The 23035-nt window shown below is 31.2% G+C and overlaps 1 protein-coding gene across 1 annotated transcript; it reads left to right on the top strand.

Moving 5' to 3' along the window:
• The first annotated feature begins 590 nt into the window (after window positions 1-590).
• Window positions 591-22785, top strand: hrm (solute carrier family 16 member hermes). Its single transcript, XM_015524017.2, has 6 exons — window positions 591-1048; window positions 6192-6289; window positions 9275-9484; window positions 12152-12278; window positions 18230-18409; window positions 18711-22785. Exons 2-6 carry the CDS (start codon window positions 6220-6222, stop codon window positions 20131-20133), a joined length of 2010 nt encoding a protein of 669 aa, XP_015379503.2. The 5' UTR covers window positions 591-1048; window positions 6192-6219; the 3' UTR covers window positions 20134-22785.
• Window positions 22786-23035: the final 250 nt, after the last annotated feature.

Raw genomic sequence — 23035 nt, 5'->3', positions numbered from 1 at the left:
ATTATTGAAAAAAAATAAGCGGAGAGTATGTTTGGTGAATCATTATGTATATTATATTATGTTCGTGTTTTCTTCATTGCCATATTATTTTCTCTAGGGACGTCGATGATGATTCATATTTCATCGTTGAGAACTATATACAGTGGGGAAGTTGTGGTTCGAATTGATTTTTCACCCATCAATCCGATGGTCTGTGAACCGGTTCAAGTAAGGTCCGTAAGCAACAGTAAGTAAGTACGTTCGTCGTCCACATGAATATTATCATTACTTATACGAATTATATACAATATTATACAATTATTATATCATTAAAAGAATTAGCTGTGAGTAATTAAATAGGTAGGTATTCGTGAAACACAAATACACAATATCGGTTAGTGACATGGACACATGACTGTATTATATTCATCGTGGTGGCCCACACACACGCACGGGGCGGCGCGTATAGCGTCTAATATCGATCGGCAGCCGGTGCCCTCCCCGCCGCGGCCCCGACGAGGAGGGCGTGCTCAGTAAAGTTGTCTAGCACGCGGTCACTCGCACGCGCACGGGCGAGCACCAGCGCACACTGGCAGGAAGCACTGGTAGCGGCGGCTGCCCCACAACGTCCCGAGTCCACGTCCACAGCGGTGCGTCGTGAGACAGGTCGCGCGGTCCCGTGTCCGCGCGCGTCTTAAGTTGCAGTGTGCGGCCGCGTGTTGTTTGAGTAACGCGGACGGCGCGTGCGATGCGATCCCGGTCGCGGATTATCGGCGGCACGACGACCAGGACGATTGCACTGGCACCGGCATCCGGCGGCGACGACGACGACGACCATCACCACGATCGCGACCACTACCACAGCCACTGCGGTCGCGACGGACCGCGTTATTGCATCATAATTCAACGTCCCGCCGTTGACGCACCTCCACCTACGGGACGCCGACCAGACAACTGCGACATCGACGGGCATGGCCGAAGCGGTGACGAGTCGCTAAAGCACGACCAAGACGGACGACGGAGATCGAGCCACGTTCGTGGATATACCGGCTCGACCAAGACATTCGACGTGAGTGTGTTATATTTTGCTATAATATTAATATGTAAGTACCTACCAGCAGTGTCACTGCTGTTGTTTTGTTAGAGGACAATTATTACGCTTAAATTTAGCAACTATGGTTAGGTACTATAGAAAATAATCCTAGAGTGTCAATGCTCTTGATCCGACCAATGATCGAAACGTATCACACATAATGATTTTTTTTTTAAAACGTTTGAAAATTTAAAGCGTTGATTTTTTTTAAAAAAGCTTGTTATATTAACAGTCCAGACAGGTAGTAGGTAATGTACCTACTAAGGACTAACCTAATCTAACTGTGTCGTCCTTATCGACAGTGCATGCGCGTACCAGTCATCTTAGCATCAACAACCTGTTCTCTTAGAACAGAGTCCTTCAACTTACGGCTAGATTTCTTTACGAGCAGTAATCACTATATTTTCTTATATTCATTACACATATATAATGTTATATATATTATATAGTTTATACAATAGTACATATGGTACAGCAAATTTTGTTAATTATCGGGTACACGACCTCTAGAATCCACCAAATAGGTACCTGAAAAAAGGTAATCAAGCATTGGGAATCATCTGGGTCTTAACATACCTACCAAAATAAAAATAAGTTTTATTCTCTTACATTTACGTCATGAGTCATTATATAGATGTTCAATGAACATTTTGCAAACCGAAGATTTGCTCTTAGAATACACTACTATCAGCTACTAACCGTTTTAGGAGTTAGGAGTGTTAACGCTATACTCCAAGATATTGTGATTAGAATTTGCTCCAATTATCGATTAATATTTCATTTGATGTCTATCGTGGTGATAGTCATGTGAACCGGACCACGATCGCCGTAATTACCGATATTAGTATCCCTATACTGCCTTTAAACCGTGATCGACCAACTGTTTCGTATAAGCAATGTAAGCCAGTGGCGCCGAAGTAGTTTAAAAACAGTCGGGCAGACTAGGTAAAATAATGTAACTCACTACCTACCCCTAAAAAACTTCAAACAGACCCGTGGGGGCAAAGCCCCCCACGCCCCCTCCATATAATTACAAATAAGACATAGATATCGTTCCAAACAGCAATAGTAAATAAATAATTTTAGCACAATAAGATAATATTTTTATATTATAACATAATAATAATATAATGTATATTACAATCGTCAATCACTTAACCTATGTCTCTATAAGTAACTATTCTATAAAGTATTAAAGCATTATATCAATACTAATTACCTACTATACACGTTTAACGTTTATTTATGCTAAAATGGGTTGCATATTATATTACAAGTAAATACCCCATCATTTTTACTGATCATCCACGATCCACCGGGTCTACTGTTACCACCCACCACCTCAAAAAATTGGTCGGGCGACCGCCCGACCTGTACCCCGTGTTCGGCTTACATAAGCCACAAGAGCTTACACAGAGGCAGTGTGATTAGTCGCACAGAGGTGATGTGTGGACATCTTTTCCAAAAAGTAAGTACAAAGGTCAGCTTCTTGTTGTGAGATACAATCTAAAAATAAAACGATCAATAAATACTGGCCCGCACAAGGTATTTCTTCATCTTACTCCTGTTCTAAATTTAACTTTCGCCATATAAATTATATAATTATTATCCGAATACAATACTTACAAGCCATAATATTGCGTTAATTTTCATGACGGAATCATCCGTGTTAAACTGTTATATGTACCTATAGTCCCTACAATCCCCATCATGACATTATAATCATTTATACGAGTTTAATATAACACAAACTCTCGTCAAACGGTAATGACTTTACTCCTATTACATTCGAAATATTACTGTGCACGGTCTGTGTTCGTTTTCAAAGGGATAATAAACACGATGTTAATACAAACATAACGTTTGTGTATATGGTATATATCATTTAAGTGCGTATAGTACTAAATAATATATAGACACCACATAATATATTATATCGTGTACTCGTAGGTATTTGTGTGTAACGGGATGGTTTAACTTTTTAAGTAGCAGCTTAACCTAACTGAGCCTTATATAGATTCAACGAGACTGCTAAAATATTATATGCTTCTCAATACTCGCGTAATATTAGATTATATCAGTGAAACCGACCGCTTTAGTTTCTGATTTTATAGCGATATTTATTCGCTTGTTTATAATTCTCGAAAGGTCGTTTAGGTGTGCGCAAGTCGTTCGTTAAAATTACTTGTCGTAGGTTCTTATAATACATGCAATAATATGTCTAATATGTCTATGCATGCAGTCTTTCACACCGTGCACAATATATGCGCATCTATATACGTATGAGTTTAACACTGATGTAGTGAAGTGTGTATTTAGGATGAAATTGTAAATCTGTCTTACTCATGGACTAGCTCGCTCACGAAATTATTTATTTATTTGGGTTTGGATTCGGTTTGGTTTGGTATCGGCGATTACGGGGGCTTGTAAAGTTTCCCCAATATTAGGTTAGGTTAAAATATTTGGCTCACAAATTTATGTTGAGCACTACCGTATATACCCGGTCACCGGGTTTTTGTATAAACGGAATTTTCTGACACCATTGCGTTTTGTTGTTATTTGTTACATGTTATATTATTATTTATTGTTAGACATAACCTATTATAACAATAAAATATAGGTAGTTTACGTTTACGAGATGTTCGCGTTTTTAAGTACTTATATTATTATACTAGAATTTAAAATATTCCAATGACCTTTTTGTAAATAATATTCATAGACGTCATGTTTAACTGCGTACCGATGAACCTGATGACTCGTGAACTGATATATTCAATATTTCGTATGTCAGATGTTATTACTTGTACACCAATAAAAAAAAAAACTCGAATTGGAATTAAAAATTATTTCTTTCATTGTTAAGTGCGCTCAAACAAATTATTTATTACGAAGTATGAACTATAGACAAACAATGTTTTTATACATAGTGTGTATGCTATACACCATGGATGCATCATTATACGCGTTCCGTACGACTAGGAAACTCAATATTATACCATAAGTGTATTGTGTTGTGTAAGTATTAAACGTTATAATATTAAACCATCGAATGTAAAAAAAAATGAATAACAATGTAGGTAATATTATGTTATGTATCTATACCATCGTATGATTCAGAGAGCTCTATAAAGTCTCACGGTGGACATTTGTTTTCACCTTCTTCCCTTGTGTTACATGCGTAAGTGATGCGCGTTTAAAAATATTCAATACGATTTTATCTCGGTCACAAATCAGCCATTCCTCTAATGTGTTTTTGCACAATCGCCGTAAGTAGTATTGATGGACATAACACCTAAAATAACAAATGACAACGCGTTTACACATCTGTCTACCACGAGGCTATCATTGCCGCTTGTGGGTTACAACCTTACACCATAATAAACTATCATACTCTCTTTTTTTAGAATATTGATTATATAAACATTTTTTTTCCTGAAGATCTGTATAGCCTGTGTAACATAAAGCATTTATCACACGTGTATATTATACTGGAATGAGCTTGTTTTATTCGTTTATGAACGACCATTGTGATGTTCTGTAATCGGGGTTTGCCATAATTTTATCATTTTTCACATAGTCGGGTATATAATAATATATAAGTAATGTAAGTATGCGATGTAATGCTTTTATGGAAACTCTATTACCTCGAATATCAAAAATACAGTTGGTAGACCGTTGACGTCAAGAGAGTAATACAATATCAACCACTTGGCAATTATTACATTTTGGTGTAATAAACAGCTTTGTATACCTAACCACATCATACAAGTCTTGATAAATTTAAAAAAACTTAAATATATTATTTTAACAATTTAACGGTTTATTTAGTTAATGTAAATTATTTTGTTCTCTCTTCTTTGCACACGTTTTAAACGTGATATAAGATTTGTTCAACGTCTTTTAAATGAGAATTTTATTATTAAATGAAAAAGAAATTGTATTTAAATCTTATTATATTATATCATTAAGAAAAACCATATAAGATATTGCGTTATTATAAGGTTTTATTGAGTTTAATTTTTTATCTTGCTGCAAACACAAAATAAATATTCTTTAATAATATTGTCTTCTTGACTTTTACATAAATTACTAATCTGAATATTTTACATACGCCAATGAATTATAAATAATTATTAAATAGATGATTCAAATAAAAATATATTATATTTATTGTGTTTTGAATGTTTAAATACTCAACATTTAGTGTTGGATCTAAGATGAAAGTTGTTCATTTTTGTTTTTAATTATTTGTATACTATTTAATTCTAATTTTGTTTGCCAATATTCAGTGATAATCAATCTAATAGCCATTTGATTATTTTTTTTTTTTTTTAAGAAAGTCTTCAGATAAAACCTGATCATATTGACCCATATATTATTAAATTATTACAAATATTTCTCTTCTTAGAAATGTTTTGGTGTAAAGCCAAATATGTGTCAAATGATAATTTATCGAGGTAATTAAAAATTATTTAAATATATCTACCTATTTGTCGAGAAAAAAATATTATATAGGTTATTATTAAATGGCTTATGCAACATAACCAGTAAACGTGTCATTCGTTTGAAATCTATATCGAAAGTTAAATTACTAAATAAACATTTTTTGTTTTTACTTAAATCAGTTTTGTAGGTATCATTTAAACCAGAATAAATTGTGTCATAATATGTGTATGATGTGCACAGTGTTCGTTTAACATATCTGACAATCGTTCTTCACTGTCACTGCAGAAACAAAACGTCATTCGGTCGATAAAAAAATTCTAACTATATACAGTCAGTAGTCTTTTTTAAAATAAAGCTTAAAATAATCTCAACGCATACTAAAATCAACAACTACGGTATTTTGGTTTATTGAAAATTTTTGCGTAATTGTATTTTCACTGATAAATGCTTCACACGCGTTCATGCACATCACTGCTATTCATCTGCCACACAATATATATTATTTTGAAATTTTTTGCCTATTACTTATTAGTAAATTATTTTAGTTATAGGATATCGTTAAATTTTATAGAATATCACTGAATGTGTCCTTATTACTAAAAATAATTTATATAATTATATACACCCGTTAGACTGCAGTTAATACAATTTTTAAGCCGTTTATTAATTTCAGTGTGACGTTGCACGAATACTAAGCAAGAATGAGCATAAAGAAGAAACCCAAAGAAGACGACCACGAAGCATTGGCCGGAGAAGAAGAAGCTGTCACAGGTGATTTGAATAATATATTCTACTATAATCATTAATTGTATTAAACGTCTACAAATAATTATCCATCATATACTAAATAGACCAATGACCTTATGAAGGCCACGTTATACAGTAATTCGAACTTGCATGAACTACCCTCTCCCTTCCCCTTCCCCCCAAAAAAGTTTGTTATTTTATTTCAGGTATCTAAATAATATATAATGTTTTTTCGTCTCTTCCGCATGCGCTATTTAGACAAGTGTATGATGTATTGACATTACGCTGCGGTAACCATGGTTGGTAAGAATTTCATTACATTCGTTTTGTTTCATCCAAACACATGTTTTATATCTCACCTAAATAGTGGTGTGTCCAAAGAATATGTCTTATTTATAAGTGTATAAATAATTTACCCACACGAGTGTGTATCTATATGTTCCTATTATTGGCCTCGTTTCACCACAACGGTTAAGGGTCAATAACATGTTGATTTTTTTAACTGGCCCAATAAAACTTTCGCATACATTTGGCTTCGTTGAATAATATTTATATAATTTTCCGATCAATCGCGGTCGCTGTTGAAATATTGTATTGGACGCTTGTTATTTGTCAGCTGTAGGAATGTGTGTCCGTTTGTGTGTTGGCCGGGTGGGGGGAGTTAACTTACTCGACCATTGCCAATGTCAGTGTACTAAATACCAATACTACACGGCTACTAACTAGTAGGTATATACTGTAACAGACTGACCTTCGGTCATGTCATTCATGAAGTTTAAAAATACTTATTGAGACACATAACCTAATGAAGGTTACTCCCACCTTGTGTTAACTTTTGAAAGCAACGGTCAATTCCGCTTTAAGAACGCAAAATTGATTTTGACAAGAGAACTGCACAATGAACCAAAACAAAGAACTTTTATTCATTAAAAGGTCCAATAAAATTATTACATACACTACAATATATATCATAATCAGCTTTGCTTTCAATTTGACCTATATACTTTTTAAAATGCTTATCAAAAGCTTCATTGATTACATCAACATATAACATCTTACATTTAACCTAAATTTATGTAGGTACACTAAATTTCACTAATAAACGTTAAAAAATATAATTAATATTAAATATGAATAATATAGGTACATATTATGTATAGATAAAAGATATAAATAATTTTAAAAATATGCAAAACGATTGATGTTTGACATCATATATAAAATGATTTAAATATTAAATGTTTGTAAATTTATATTTATTTACCATCATTTATTTAACAGTATAAGCACTTGAGTTAAGTGTCATTAAATATGGTTCTTTCTCTTAGAGTTAAGAAGATTAAGAATGAATCAATTCTTATCATTATATAAATTAAATTATTAAAAATCATAAATTAATAACAATCACAAATTATTTGAAATATTATTGTTTATAGAATTATAATAGACATAATCAATACCAATATAGGTTATCATACTATTAAATAGGTATTGTGTATTGTTCGCCATTATATAATTAAATAAGTACATACTTAAAAGTTAAATTTAATCGATTTTCTTTTTGTAAATATATTAATTATAACAAAAAAATTTACATAGGTATAATAAATTATGTTATGTAAGAACATATTCGTAAGTTTTGTACTCAAACATTTGTCAATGGACATAATATTTTTGCTGTCGAGTCTCAATATTTTAACTTTCGATGAATATAATAAAAATTCATGATAAAATGAACTAAAAATTATACAGTGCTCATCACGTATCAGTCAGGAATAAATGAATAATATCTATAAATAATAATAAAATTAGTCGTTCGTCAATTTTGTTATAAGTGCATATATAAGTGTATATAACGTAAAAACAAAATAGGATATTATGGTAATATATTATCATACCTATACAATAAGCGTATATTATTAAGTATAATAGTTATAAGTCACTGGCTAGTGACTACCATTGGACAATGCATTATGTACTATAGTGTATTGACATAAATTTTCTGGTTATTTATAAACATAAAAGGTGAATTTTCGTACAATTTATTAAAATGTTAGCAATTTAGCAAAAATGTCCACAACAGAAAAATGTTTACCAAGGGTCCTCATGTAGGTATATGCTTCTGATTTTTAATTATTAAAGAATTATTAACTATTATAGGTATTATATATGATATACCATTTTTTAATACTTTAACTGTAGGTACTTAGTTCTTATGGAAGTCATCTTGTAATTTTTCCCTTTGGTATTTAATTATTATCTGCACTCTGCACATATAAGTGTGTTTATAATCAGGTCCGAAGATACGGGGGAAAGAGGGTTGAGCTCCCTAAACCCAATCATTGTCCCTTCTAAAAATATTAGAAAGGATTTTACTACTGAATGAATTACTAAAGATCTATTAGAAACTATTACAATTTTGAAACTCTCTTCTGTACTATTTCTAGTGATTGTTATTCTATCAAGACCCTCAACATCAAAATTTGTTCTCAATTTTCTAACCTGCGTTACAAAAATACAGCTATAATTGACTAATTTATAAACTATTCAAAAATTCATAAATTAATTTTTAAACTTAAAATTTCAAATTTTTTACTTGACAAGTTCTTTTTAATGAGCTATCAACCAACTTTCTAGTTTTTTAGTTTAAGGAAAATGTTTAAAAAAATAAATTTCGGGCTGAACACTCAGACGTTTTTCTGGATTCAAATCATTAGACTACTGGGGCATGATATCGATGTATCTCCTTAATATCTTTTATTAAAGATATCCAACTTAATTATCAACCTATTTGTTATAACACTGAGTTACTTTTTTATTATTTTCATTCCAATTACTTTATTAAAAATTAAGAAAGTAAAATTAGAAATATTTTCCTTATGAATTATTAGGTTTAAGAAAAAATGTGAAATGTTCTGGCAGTTGGCTACAAATAATAAAAGGCAACTGCATTATGGAGTTTATATTAATATGAATATATATTATATTTTTAATATTTTATTTGAATAGGTATAGATAGTCAAAACTATGTACTCGTTCCTCCGGATGGCGGATGGGGCTGGCTGGTGCTCCTGGGCAGCACATTGGTCAACATGTTGATTCCAGGCACGCTTAAATCTTTTGGAGTACTGTTCGTGGAATTCACTGAAGCGTTTCATGCGTCAGAAACCGCAGCCTCATGGATACCCGCCATTTGCTATTTTCTCTATTGCTCTTTAGGTAAATGATATTTATATTATACATTGTATTAGTATTTTCAATTTTGTATGGATGAAGACGTGTTAATTAATCAAACACATTCATTGATAGGCCGATGACGCACCAAACGATTTAAAACTGCAGTATAATAAAAATATATATTGTAATTAATCGAAAATAAACCATCTAAATTAAACAGTTCTCCGTCTCTAATGGTACAATAATTGCGTAATATCATTCTACTGTGTTCATCATTTGTAATTGACTAAATTACGTGAAAATTTAAATGTTAAAAAATGTATTAAATTAGCGTTAAGGGGTAACGACCTCAAATGACAAGCCACAAGTTAGGATATCAATAATTACAAACATTTCATAATGAAACACCGCAAAAAAAAAAACTAAGATGAATCATTTATTTTAAGCTCAAGTATTTAATTTAAGTTCAATATCATCGATATTAAAAATTATCACCATATTTTTAAAACAAATTTCTGATCACTATTGGTGAAATTATTTTTAAACCACTAAAAAAAGTTATAACGCGATTAATACATAAAAAGGTCAAATTCGTTATTCCGCCATAACTTATCATAAAGTATAATAAGTATTATACTATTACTGATTGTTAGACTTATAATAATCCATTATTAGCATTGCAATAAATTATTAATAAAACCTAAACAACTTAAACTATGAACTTTTTATCATTAACATTTAATTTGATTATTGAAATTGTATTTTATTGTTATTTGGTTTTTTATTCGACTTTCAAAAAAAAAAAAAAAAAATTGTGAATTTAAATTATGTTTAAATTGCTTTGAGACAATATTTAGACAAATCGATTTGTCATCCCCTATCTTTTTTGCAATGGGTGATTTTATCCTAAGATTACTTAAAAACATAGAAAACATGATTCTGCGTAAATACGTTTTGTCTATGTTGAGCGTGGGCCAGTGAGAGAAAACAAATAGTGCGCTTGCTGATATCCTCTTAATAATAAGTATTATCAATTAAATTAAATATTAAGAATTTGTTCAATGGTTTACGTAATATTGTATTATTTCAATTTTCAATGAGAATTATGATGTGATAAAAACTCGAAATTAATTACTTATAAATATCTCTAATAAAACTAGTTGTTAGTGTTGAAACTAAACTGTACCAAAAATCGTATAAGATTTAACCCAACCAGTTTTTAGTTATACACTTAGGATTTTTAATCCAAATTAAAATTATAAATAAATAATTTATAATAATATATAATACCTGATGATATGCCAGTTTTATCAATTTATTTATTGATCGACGATTATTTAATATAGTTTATGGCTTTATGCCAAGTGCTCTAATAATTCGACGTGTCAATTATTTTAACAAAATTAATATCAATAATATTTAGCTACATCACATTCATTCGACAAAACTAATTCAATCCAAAGTATTGATAAAATGATAAATCTATCCTGACTCATAGAAGTTTTAAGCCAATTCTTCACGACAAAACCTAGTAAATTGAAATTTTTAAATTTTTCAAAATTGTTTTCTTAGATGCACGTTGTATTTTTATATCATTATATAATAATTATCCCCATTATTTTCATAAGATTATACACAAAAACAAAAACTCTCAACTTTGATATCAATATAATTTTAAAACAGTTTTTGCTTTTCCTAAAAAATTTGGTAAAATCGACTTAGGAGGTTTTGCAGTGTAGTGATCGATATTATGTTCTGTGGGTGATCCGATGTAGGTACATAATATGGACAACACGTGAATAATGAATCGTTGTTTAAACTTTAGAAAATAATTTCTTCAAAAAACTTTTACTGCATAATATATAAATTAGATAATTAGTTAAGGATTTAATACTCCAATTAAAACACAATAATATACCTCAGAGGTTGAATGAATTATTCATACTTTATACCAACGATAGATATTGGTATGATGCACCGTACGGAATGGATTTCGAGTACAGACTCTTGGACTATACCTTTACATTATAAGAAATTTATTCAACGTATATATATTACACCAATCATTCATACTCAATTAACATTGTTGAGAACTATGTTGTTGATCAGCTCATAATTAATTTAAAAGTCAGTATCATGAATAATTTATAATCATAAATCTATGAGTGGTATGACACGGATTTGGTTTCTTAATCCATTGCTTTAGCAAAAGCTTTTCTCGATTAATTATTAGTACTTGCGTCACTAATCAGAAACAATCATATTCTGTACCATTAAAAAGGTACAGACTTCTGTTGCTTAATATTAAATATTTAAATTTACCAAATTATTCCCTCTTGTGAATTCGTTTCACAAAAATACATATTTTAATTAAAATGTGCTGTACTGCGTATCCATTTTACTAATGTACTTCAAAGGAAACCAATTCAATGCATTTAATATTATTTATCAAGTTAAAACATATTTTAATGACATGAACCAAAACATTTATAAGTTTATACTGCGTTTCCATAATATAAATTAAATTATTATGCATATAAATCGCTGAAGAATTTAAATGAGTTGTGTCCACTTACTATGCGTATTATAGTTATTTTATATAGAATGTTATTAATTCTAAATTTTAACAGAAAAATTATAATATTGTTCATGAAGAGTTTTAAACACTCAAACAAAAACATTATAATTCGTTTAACTTATGTTAATTAGGTCCTGTTTCGAGTTATTTGTCATCAATATACTCATATCGTACAGTAACGCTAATTGGAGGCACTTTAGCTTCTCTGGGATTGATGCTCTGTTATTTTGCGGATTCAATCACCTTTCTATACTTCAGGCAAGTATTTATAAACATTTATAAGTTATAATAGTAAGTATTATATTATCGTTTTATTCTATGTTAATTTCAAAGAAATGTATTAATATGTCTTAATTGGTATTTTTCTTTGACCTGCATAATATTTACATAAGATTATTGTTTTCTACAAATAGTAGTAGATATAACAATATTGAATTATAATGCAATAGAGGACAATATACACTCATTAGTTATCACCTTGAAAGTATCCAAGTTTTTGAAAATATTTTGTTTTACACCGTTTGAATTCATTAAATAAAGAACATTATTTTAATATTTTAAAAGTTTGAATATATTTTTTAAATTCTTAACCAAAGCTGCATATTTTTCTTGAGTATTTTGATACACGAAAAACAAATGTTGAACGAATATTTAATTATGGTTATAAGTATTTAAAGTTTTGATGAGAGGAGTGGGTGCCACAGCATCACATAATATTAATAATTATTCATTCAAATTAAATTTTTAAAATGTAAAATATTATCTTCGAAAAATATTCTGCTACAGAATATAACATTAAAAACGAAAATTAGGCATTCATTACAATAAAACTTAAAAATATATTAACAATAACAAATACAGTAATAAAAATATGATTTTAAAAATTTCGTTTTTTATATCTAGATTATAAAAAAAAATTTTTTAAAAATTTAAATAGTTTTTTGAAGTAGATAATGTATGTTTTTCAATAAAATAATCACTGTATAATACGTGGTCAATCATTTTTCTGTTATCTTTCATTCATAACTGTAGCTATATAAGAACGAACGGAGTATAAAAAAATCGATATTTTATACACATTATTACTATTTGTTAGCCAATAAGTTCATGATCCAAACATTGAAAAAAACTTTTAAATATTACATTTATTAACTTATTTACTTTATTAATATTTCTTTACAACCCACACCTTAGGTAGTAAATGACTGATTTTTATGATCCTTCGAAAAGGCCACGAGAAAAACATTAAAATATGTTGACAAATCAAATGAACTTTTCTTCAATGTCCATGAGATTTATTTAATGTTGATTCAAAAACACAATTTAGCGGGAAATCGCGTATTTGCAGTATATATTATACCTATACCTAATACATATAAATTGAAATAGATAGCCTGTAACTGTTAGGTATATGAGGTACAAAAACTAATTAGCCTGTTTCACAACAAGCAATTATTTTTGCGTTGATTACATTGCACTAATATTTGTTAATAAAAGTAATATATAGATAATCTTATTCACGTGCCTATATTTTTTTAAATTAATGAGTGAGAAATTCCTCAACAATAATCAGAAAAAGTGTGATGATTAACCAATGAATCAATTTCATTGAAATGCATTCACTGCAGATAATTCTGGTTTAAACGTTTATACTGTTGCTACTATAATTAAACTGATGAAATTAAAGAAAAACTTTAACAATTTCCAAAAATGTTGTATTTTTCTTTGCTTCTTCAGTGTACACAACGCCATTTTTTGAACGGATTAAATGTATAGCAACGTTACGATTGCTTTTTTTGTCAACTGGATATTAATTTTTTAAATTATCAAATTAAATTAGATAAATTCATGCCTTTGTTTATTAAACAATAAATAATATTGCTTACTATTAAATATTGATAAATAATTACAAATAATATTATTACCAATAAAATATCGTTGACAGTTTTAGTTGTTTGTATGATGTAGAAACGTTATCTATTGAAATTCAATATTAGGATTAAGGAATAATATATTTTATAAATAAATCATAATAAATCATCATAAATTGATAACATTCATTATCATTTATTATACAAGGTGTAATAAAAATAACTGACTTTTGGTATAATTTTTGTTCAAATTAGTATTTTTAATTTTTTTTTTTTTTTAATTAAGTGATTCTAACGCTACACGTATAATACATTTTTTTATGTTTATAATTTAGGTCTAATAATAAAAAAAATTATCTAAGTCAAGTAGTTTATTATTTAGATTTTTTTTTAAATTCAATATTTTTTTGGTTAAATTAGTTTACAACATAATAACTTTTAAAAATATGATGAGAATTTTCTTACATGATTATATTTCTTAAATTATTTATTTATCATATAATATTAACAATTTTGGTGATTCGTTTAATTAACATTTTTTTTTTTTTGTCAGGTTTTTCTATTATACCATGTGTACTATATTAATATAATACATTAAAATTGTTAGTATTATTATTATTATCTGATAAGTAAATAATTTAAGAAATATACTCATATCAGAAAATTTTCAAAAATCATATTTTTTTTAAAATTATTACGTTCCGAATTAATTTAACCAAAATAAAATATTAAGTTTTAAAAAAATTCTGAAAGATAAATTAGTTGACTTAGATAAATCTTTTTACAATTAAAATAGTCCTTGTAATTAGATTCACAAATAGGATATTCTGAATTTATCCAAACAAATTTTATCAAATTAATTTTTTTATTTTCAGTACTAAAAAATATGTATTATACATGTAGCACTGCGGTCATTTAATGAAAAAAAAAAATAAAAAAATATTAATTTGAACAAAAGTTATTCCAAAAGTCAGTTCTATCTGTTACAACTTGTATGAAACATTTATTCTGTTCATTGTATTACCATTAATTATTAATATTCAAAACCGTATAAGTGTTGATATTTTAAACTACTAAATTGTCTAAATTAATATTAATATTAATTTAACTAAATATCTATAAATATGGAAATCAATTTTTTTTTTTTCATGAATATTCTCAATTATATATAATTAACTATTTTTGTGTTAATACTATTATATTTTTTTGTAGATACATTAATGATTGCAAAATATTATTTATATTTCTGGCTTTTTGATATTTCTGAAATTCATATTTTCTAATACGTATTTTTATTTTCACAGATTCTTACTACACATTTTGACTTATGTTGTTACTAAATAATTTATCAATTGATTTAATCATAAATTTGATTTAATTTTCAAATAATATGGTTTCACTTTAAGTAAACAATAACATTTATATTATTTTTATGTAGTTACTTTACGTTTAATCCTGATTGGATATAATATTATTTATATTGATTTATTTATACGCAGAATTCAGCTTACTACACAAGATTCATAATCCATGGTATATTGTGTAAAGTACAACTTTTTTTCGCTATAGTGACCAATGAATATCTATTTCCTGGACATCCTCTAATTTCATTGGATTTTTACTACAATACATTTGCTTTATTGATATTCATACATACATTGTATATAAATTCAACCATCTCGATTATTACTGTATATAATATAATTTTATAAGTACTACATTTGTATAGCAGCATCTATAATATAATGTTTATACAATTTGATACAACCATATTTAATATTATACAAATTTCATATTTTTCGAATTGCATTTATTGACCATTATGATTTTTAAACAATTTTACATTTATTTTTAAATTAATATTATTTTGCATGTGAAATTTTGGAACTGGACAGTTCTTTGTAACAAGCACTATTATACGGCATTCCTCTATTGCTGATTGGTATACAGATAAGTGACGAAATCTATATTATGATAGGTTATTTGTGATAACGATTTCATAACGTATTTCAATAAACTTAAAGTTAGGCTTAGGCGACTGTTATGTTTCTGATGATACCGTGAAAAGTTTATATAGCCTGATCGTGAGAATAGATTCGTTGCAAAAGTCGTTATATTATTATAATAACCTGATTTACACGTGCCTGTTGTGAAATTTAATCTGATCGACGTTATGTCAGAATATCAACTTATGATGCATTTATTTTTCGAAATGTGTTCATGTTTAAGTTGTACAAAGGAAATAATTCAGATAACACATCATCTGTTGTTGACGAGACACTGTCGAACAATGACCTACTTCACGTAAAATATTACACTAACAAAACGCCGGTTGATACTATTGATGATGAATGATGATATTACTATTTATGTAAGCAGTTCTGTTCTTAGCTTTGATACATTGTACAACTACAAGACCCTACTGAGCAGATAAAAAATAAATTAGTCAACATATTTTAAAGCGATACATCCATAATTATAACAATCGTGTATAGATTCAATGATGATCTTATTAGGAAAATAAAACAATTCTATTGTGTTGCATCTTATGTATCATTAGTTCATTAAATTTTTATATTAAGCAAAAAAAAAAAATGCAAAAAAACTTGGCTGCCCACAGTATGGGAGATTAAATAATAATATAACGTCACAAAAATTTAAACAAAAAAAAATATAAAACGATAACAAGGAGTATTTTGTTTTTTCATTTGTCTGTTTCGTACTTATTGTATTATGACGTCGAACATCATATTACAATATGGACCGATAGAGAATCATTATAATATGTACCTATATTTAAACAAGGACGATCAGGTCATAACGAATGATATTTTAATGAGTACATAATATTATGTGATATATTTATATTGTATGTGTACACAGTATTCATGATAGCTATATCAAAAAACATCTCGAGCTACGTCAAGATGATAGCTACTTCCCTTAAACTACATCTACAATAACTTTTTATATCTTATTCCAAAAAACTTATATTATGTTCTGCTGCACCTATTAATAGAACCTTGAGATTAGCGAATTATGATTCCAAAGTTAATTAATTTAATTTTAACATTTAACTACTCTATTATACTATTTTTACATCATTTATTAATTGATTACTGTGTTTTCTACGTTTAAATTTATACTATGTTATAATATTGTACCTATACTAATTGTTAATTTGACTTTCTAAAGTATTTAAATATAACTATGTCATTAATTAAATAAATTTATGTTAAAACTTTAAATGACATTAGACAGAATCTATATATATATATATATATATATATGTAATATATAGTTAATGAGAAGATTGTGCCAATAATACAAACAGCCATGACAGCCATGTACCATTCTTGTCAGACTGATGTTAGGTCAAAGAGAAGGTTATTGAGTGACGGAAAATGGAATGTACCTACCTATTATAAGCTATCTATACTGCAGCAAATCCATGTACTTTTGTGTTTAATGACTGTTTATGGCTTACAAACTGTATTTCTAACTCACTGTATATATTATTATTTTGTATCAAAATCTGGAATCAATACACCTGATTTGGGTTCAAAATTATTAAGTTGTTCTAATTTATAACAATATACTATATATCATGGGTAGAAGGTACGTGCAGGCAAACCAAAATTAAATCACATTAAATATTGACGAAACGTCCTTGAAGTGAAATTCCATCTCTCGTCCGCTTTGATTGCTCGTATAAAAATTTACGGTGACGTATATGGATCTGTAAGCATTAAACAGCAACTGCTGTAAATTAAGTTTGAAACTAAATTATTCTACGTAGAATATAGTTTTCAGCTTATATACCGTCTAGCTGAAATCGCAGAAATGGTATTTGATGGTATTTCTCTCGTGTTTTCGAATCCCACGAGACAACGAAATACTAAGCTATATGTAGCACATATAGTGGATAATTCAATCGGATATATATATTTTGACATGTTCTAAAAACAAATTAACGATCATTTTATTCACCACCACCATTTGAGTAAAGCGTTTTTTTCTCCCAATTTCGCAATTTCCTATCTGTTTTTTTTACTTCAAAAATCCCCTTTTTGTGTCAATACAAGAATATACTCCGAAAGAATCCATCGATCGAGGCGACGTGTGTGTTTTATGATAATGTGTTATATCTACTTCCAAGATGTAATTTTGTTAGAATTATCATCACAAATTCCCGTACAAACTTTCATTCGTTTAAAATTTAACCTAACCTAACCTATGCCTATACTTCATTGTTATTTTTTTTCTTAACGTGTTTAAAAAAAACCTGTTGATTTTTTAACTGTTTTGCTAACGACTAAGGACCATTGCGTATTTTAGTTACGGGATGATGTTTGGCTGCGGCGCAGGTCTGGCGTTTCCACCCGGCATATTCATCGTGACATCGTATTTCGTCAAATATCGCGGATTCGCCAACGGAGTGGCCATATCGGGAAGTTGTCTTGGTTCCATGTTCCTGCCGCCGTTCCTGGGCTACCTAATCGAACACTACGGATACAAGTACAAAACAAACATAATTCCCACCCCTACCCCTAATAACACGTGCCGTATGGTAAATTATATTATATAATATATTAATATGATTATAATGCATAATGCATATACGCTATACCGAAACGGTCCGAAAACTCTTGAATATATTATATCTTATATAAATCGTTCGAATTTTCGGGTTGTGTTGTTCCCCCTGCCCATCTATAAAAAATAAAAAAACAAATAAAAATAATAAAAATAAAAACATCCCGTAAATATATGTGTGCTGTGTGTGTGTGTGTAATATGCGTGTGTGTGTGTGGCGCAGGGAGGTGGTGCTGATACTCGGAGCTCTTACGCTCAACGTGTGGGTGGGCGCGATGCTGTACCATCCAGTCGAGCAGCACATGGTCAAGCAGTACGTGGACGAGTGCGAGTGCGCGGACGACGGGCTGGACAGCGGTGGCGAAGCGGATGCAGTGGTGACGTCGTCGGTTTCCCTGGCCGTGGCCGCGGCAAATTCGATGGCCGGCGGCAAGAGTTTGACAGAACTGCGCCGGTGCGTCGACGACGACGACGATGACGGGAGGCACCAGGAGACGGTGTCGCTGCTGGCGCAGAACCTCAACGGTTACGTGATTGTAAACGAGCTGAACGCGTCCAGCGTCAAGGTGCCAGCGGACGACCGGTACTTGCTGGCCAGTGGCGGAGTGGCGATCATCGCGGCGGTCAACAGCAAGTCAGTGGCGCGGCCGCTAGGTAGCGGTTCCTGTTCGCCAAAGTCACTGCAGGCTTTCAGCAGTTGCGGTCTGTTGCGGACTACCAGCGGCGGTGCGGCCGACCACATGCAGCTGCAGCACCACAACTTGCACTACCAGCATCAGCACTGCAGTAACCTTCAGGCGCCGGTGTTCCGGGGCGCAGCCGGGTCGTCGTTGTCGTCGCTGAGGTATGTCAGCACGCCGTTCCACGGCAGCACGTTGGTCAGCCTGTACGAGGAGTCACAGCCCAAGAAGAAGCAGCAGCAAGAGCAGCGCCGGCGGCAGAGGCGAGATAAGCGGGACAAACGGCGGTCCGGTAAGCAGCATGAGCAGCCGGAAGCCGATAATGGCGACGCGTCCGTCGAGCAGCATACGTCGTCCCGATGCAAGACCGTGGCCGGCGCGCTGCAATTGCTGTCCGACCCGCTGTTTATCGTCATACTCGTGTCCAACGCCACCACGGCCATCGGGTACACGAACTCTGCCATCCTGTTGCCGTCGTATGCCATCAGCATCGGCCACGACAAGAGCAGCTCGCAGTACCTACTGTCCGTGGTGGCCGTGCTCGACCTCGTAGGCCGAGTGGGTGGAAGCACACTGTCTGACTGGATCCGCCTGGATAAGCGGTACTACTACTTAAGTGGGCTCGTATTGTCCGGCGTCGCACTGTTCGTGCTTCCGTTCGCCGACGACTACCCGACCATGTGTTTCGCGTGCGCCGCGTTCGGACTAGGTTCTGGCGTTGTGGTCGGCATCACGGCCGTCATAATGGTCGACATGCTGGGCGAGGAGCGGCTGTCCTCGTCGTACGGAATATCGCTGTTCTGCAACGGGCTGGTGCAGCTCATCGGGCCGCCCGTGGCCGGATACATTTTCGAGACTATTGGCTCGTACAAGCCCGTGTTCCACGGCATGGGTGTCATACTGCTGTTCGGTGCTTCAACATGGCTGGTGACGCCGTTTTTCAAGAAGAACCATCACCGCCACTGACTGTTGCGATCGCCACTTATTATCTAGAACAATTTACTACTATACACTTAGGTACACACGCTTGTACACACACTACACACACAGACATACCATATACATAATATAGGTACATACAAATACACGATTCTAATTTCTAGTATTACTTAAGTATGATATTATATACAATAATTACATATATTTACATATATATCTGACACTTAGGTAAATAATATTATACGCCATACTACGTATCAAACAAGTTTCTATACTCCCAGTGGCGTAATATGGGTGTTGCTAGTGTAAAAAATATTATAGCTGCACTGGCAACACCAAATCGTTTTTGGCTGTTGCAAAAGTAACACCTAAAGTATTCGAATGCGTTTGGGGCGTGGGTCCTTCGTCGTTGTGTGTATTTTTGAAAAATAACATAATCAACTCTTTACTCGATTATCTAAATGTAATTTTCTATATTAAGATAATAAGACGGTTATCTTCACGGTTGTTACCGCATGTCAATTAAAACCATAATTTGGTTCTTCGTCGATATTTTACAGTTAATTTTTTTTTAATGTGACGATAACTTTGATTAAACTTATTTTTGTGTCACAGGAAGAATTGAGGCATTCAAAATACAGACAAGGAGGTCTGAATATCCATTATTGTATCAAAAGAAAATTTGCAACATCAAAAATGTGAATTAAATATTATGCCACTGATATAGTATACCAATGATGTTTATCATATTATTATATTACAATAATTTATTAAATACTTATTTCAGTTATATATTAATAATTTAAGTACGTCGCCGTGTACAAGAGTCTAGTCCGTTAATCAGAGGGGATATTTTCATTTAGACATCTATCCCTCCTCCTTATGAGCTGGGGTATTTAAGGATATCTAGTGAATCCCGGAATACCGTGTCCGCAGAGACGACGTGACGAAGATCGGTCGATTGCGGCGCACAACCATCATACGCGTATAATATGATGGACTGATTTTCATTTAAACTTGCGTAGCGGCGGTCGTAAGTACATCGTTTCGTCACGACATCGACGATCGCGTGATCGATATATTAGTAATAGCATTATATAATTATATAGTTTCGAAAAAATTAACATATCCCGTGATGATTGTGTATGACATTGTGTGTCGATAATGTTGCACAAAAATAGGACGGCCATTAATTTTACCTAAATATTACAATATCACCGTCGGTGTGACAAGAGTCGACCGTCAATCATCATCGCGACTTGTAAATATCTCGTTGATCGCGATGATACATCATCATCATTCACCGAACAAACAGAACATTCCACATCAGCCAGCGCGCGTTTTGCATTATTTTTTTCCGCTGTGAAAACGTAAAATTGCATGTGCCCACCGCAAGAATTCGTACGAAAACAATATTTTTTTACTTAAAAACAAGTGGCGTGCTGGACAGTTTCCAAACTCGAGACAACAAGAAGACGCCAAGAGCCCCCACCTATTATCCAAAATATCCAGGTTTTTCGTGCCCTGCATAAATAACTTTTTTCGCAAGCAAAAAACGATATCATTCTACATATTTTTGTATTTTTAGAGTTCCTCGTTTGTTGTTTGATATATTAATATAATAATATCATCAGAAGTGAGTTGTGTACAGAAATCAATAAATTAATACAGAATAGTCACACGTGCATGCGATTTAAAGTCGATGGCACTATTCGCTAGGAAACTATTGTTGTTTCGATTTTTAACTTATTACTGATTCTTCCAAACCTCCGACGTCGCATTTTTATATATTTTTATGTTATTAGAAATTTGTTTCGCGCCGCGTATGACTCACATCTTTAGATTGCGGCGTGCTAATAACGAACCCGTTTTAGGCTAAATATATATTATGTTTATGTAAGTATACGTCATTATAATCACGACGTATACTTCACCTTGTTTATTATATTTTTCTTTTTTAAACGTTTAGTCACTTTTATACACATACGTCCACGCTCACGACCCTCGTGTATATATTATGCGAGCCTCGATGGTCGTCACCCATTCTCCCATTGATTGAGTCGTACGACGACAAAATTATTATTCTATATTATACTTTTTTTGAAAGCGTAAACGACGAATTTAAACACAGGAAATATTATATTAATGTCTAATTATTATTTTGTTTTTTCGTACCTGTTGTTTATTACGAATCTTCCGTGTCGGTCATTATGATATAGGTGTATAACACAATATATTATTATGTTATTGTTGTTGAATTAGTGGTTACGTTGTTTTTTTTTATCCAAAATATATGTATATTATACATTTTACTATAACATTAAAACATATGTCAGAACTGATATACTTATAGATACCGTAAACCTAGTCATGTGTAATAATGATATCTGAATATTTTTTAACGAGTTTTATTTACCAACACCACTATAAAGGTGTACTTTAATAGTCAAATGGACGATAGGTATATATATATATATATATTTTAAACGGTTTCAGCTGATGAAACGTGACAAATGGTTTACTTTACATTTCGAATGTTTCCAGTAAAATATCATTATTGTTACTAATTACTAATTATTGTTAGTTTATAGACCTATAATAAAATTAATATATAATATATTAATTTAAGTTATAATAATAATATTTTATATAGACTATTACTATTATTTTAGTGTATATTATAGTAATTTATTTTTAATTTATTGTACTTGTATAGAAAATATATAAATAAATGTTATTCAATTAAAATATTATATGAATAAAAAAAAATTACATTTTCAATTTATTCTAGAGCAGTCTTTCCATCGTGCCTGTATATATGATATTATCAAGTGAGCAATAATTATTATAAAAATAATACGAAGATTAGTCACTTGATTTCTAATAATTTCGCTGCGGACAAAAGGAAAATTAAGGTCTTGGGGAGAAG

Source organism: Diuraphis noxia, unplaced genomic scaffold, assembly GCF_037042655.1.
Source record: "Diuraphis noxia isolate RWA-SAM2 unplaced genomic scaffold, SU_Dnox_SAM2 contig0005, whole genome shotgun sequence".
Classification (NCBI taxonomy): domain Eukaryota; kingdom Metazoa; phylum Arthropoda; class Insecta; order Hemiptera; family Aphididae; genus Diuraphis; species Diuraphis noxia.
This window is presented reverse-complemented; position numbering and strand designations above follow the sequence as displayed.

Coding starts and splice junctions, on each gene's coding strand:
- hrm (XM_015524017.2), top strand. CDS start 6,220: ATGAGCATAAAGAAGAAACCCAAAGAAGACGACCACGAAGCATTGGCC. Junction 6,290..9,274: donor AGAAGAAGAAGCTGTCACAG/GTGATTTGAATA, acceptor TTATTTGAATAG/GTATAGATAGTCAAAACTAT. Junction 12,279..18,229: donor ATCACCTTTCTATACTTCAG/GCAAGTATTTAT, acceptor TGCGTATTTTAG/TTACGGGATGATGTTTGGCT.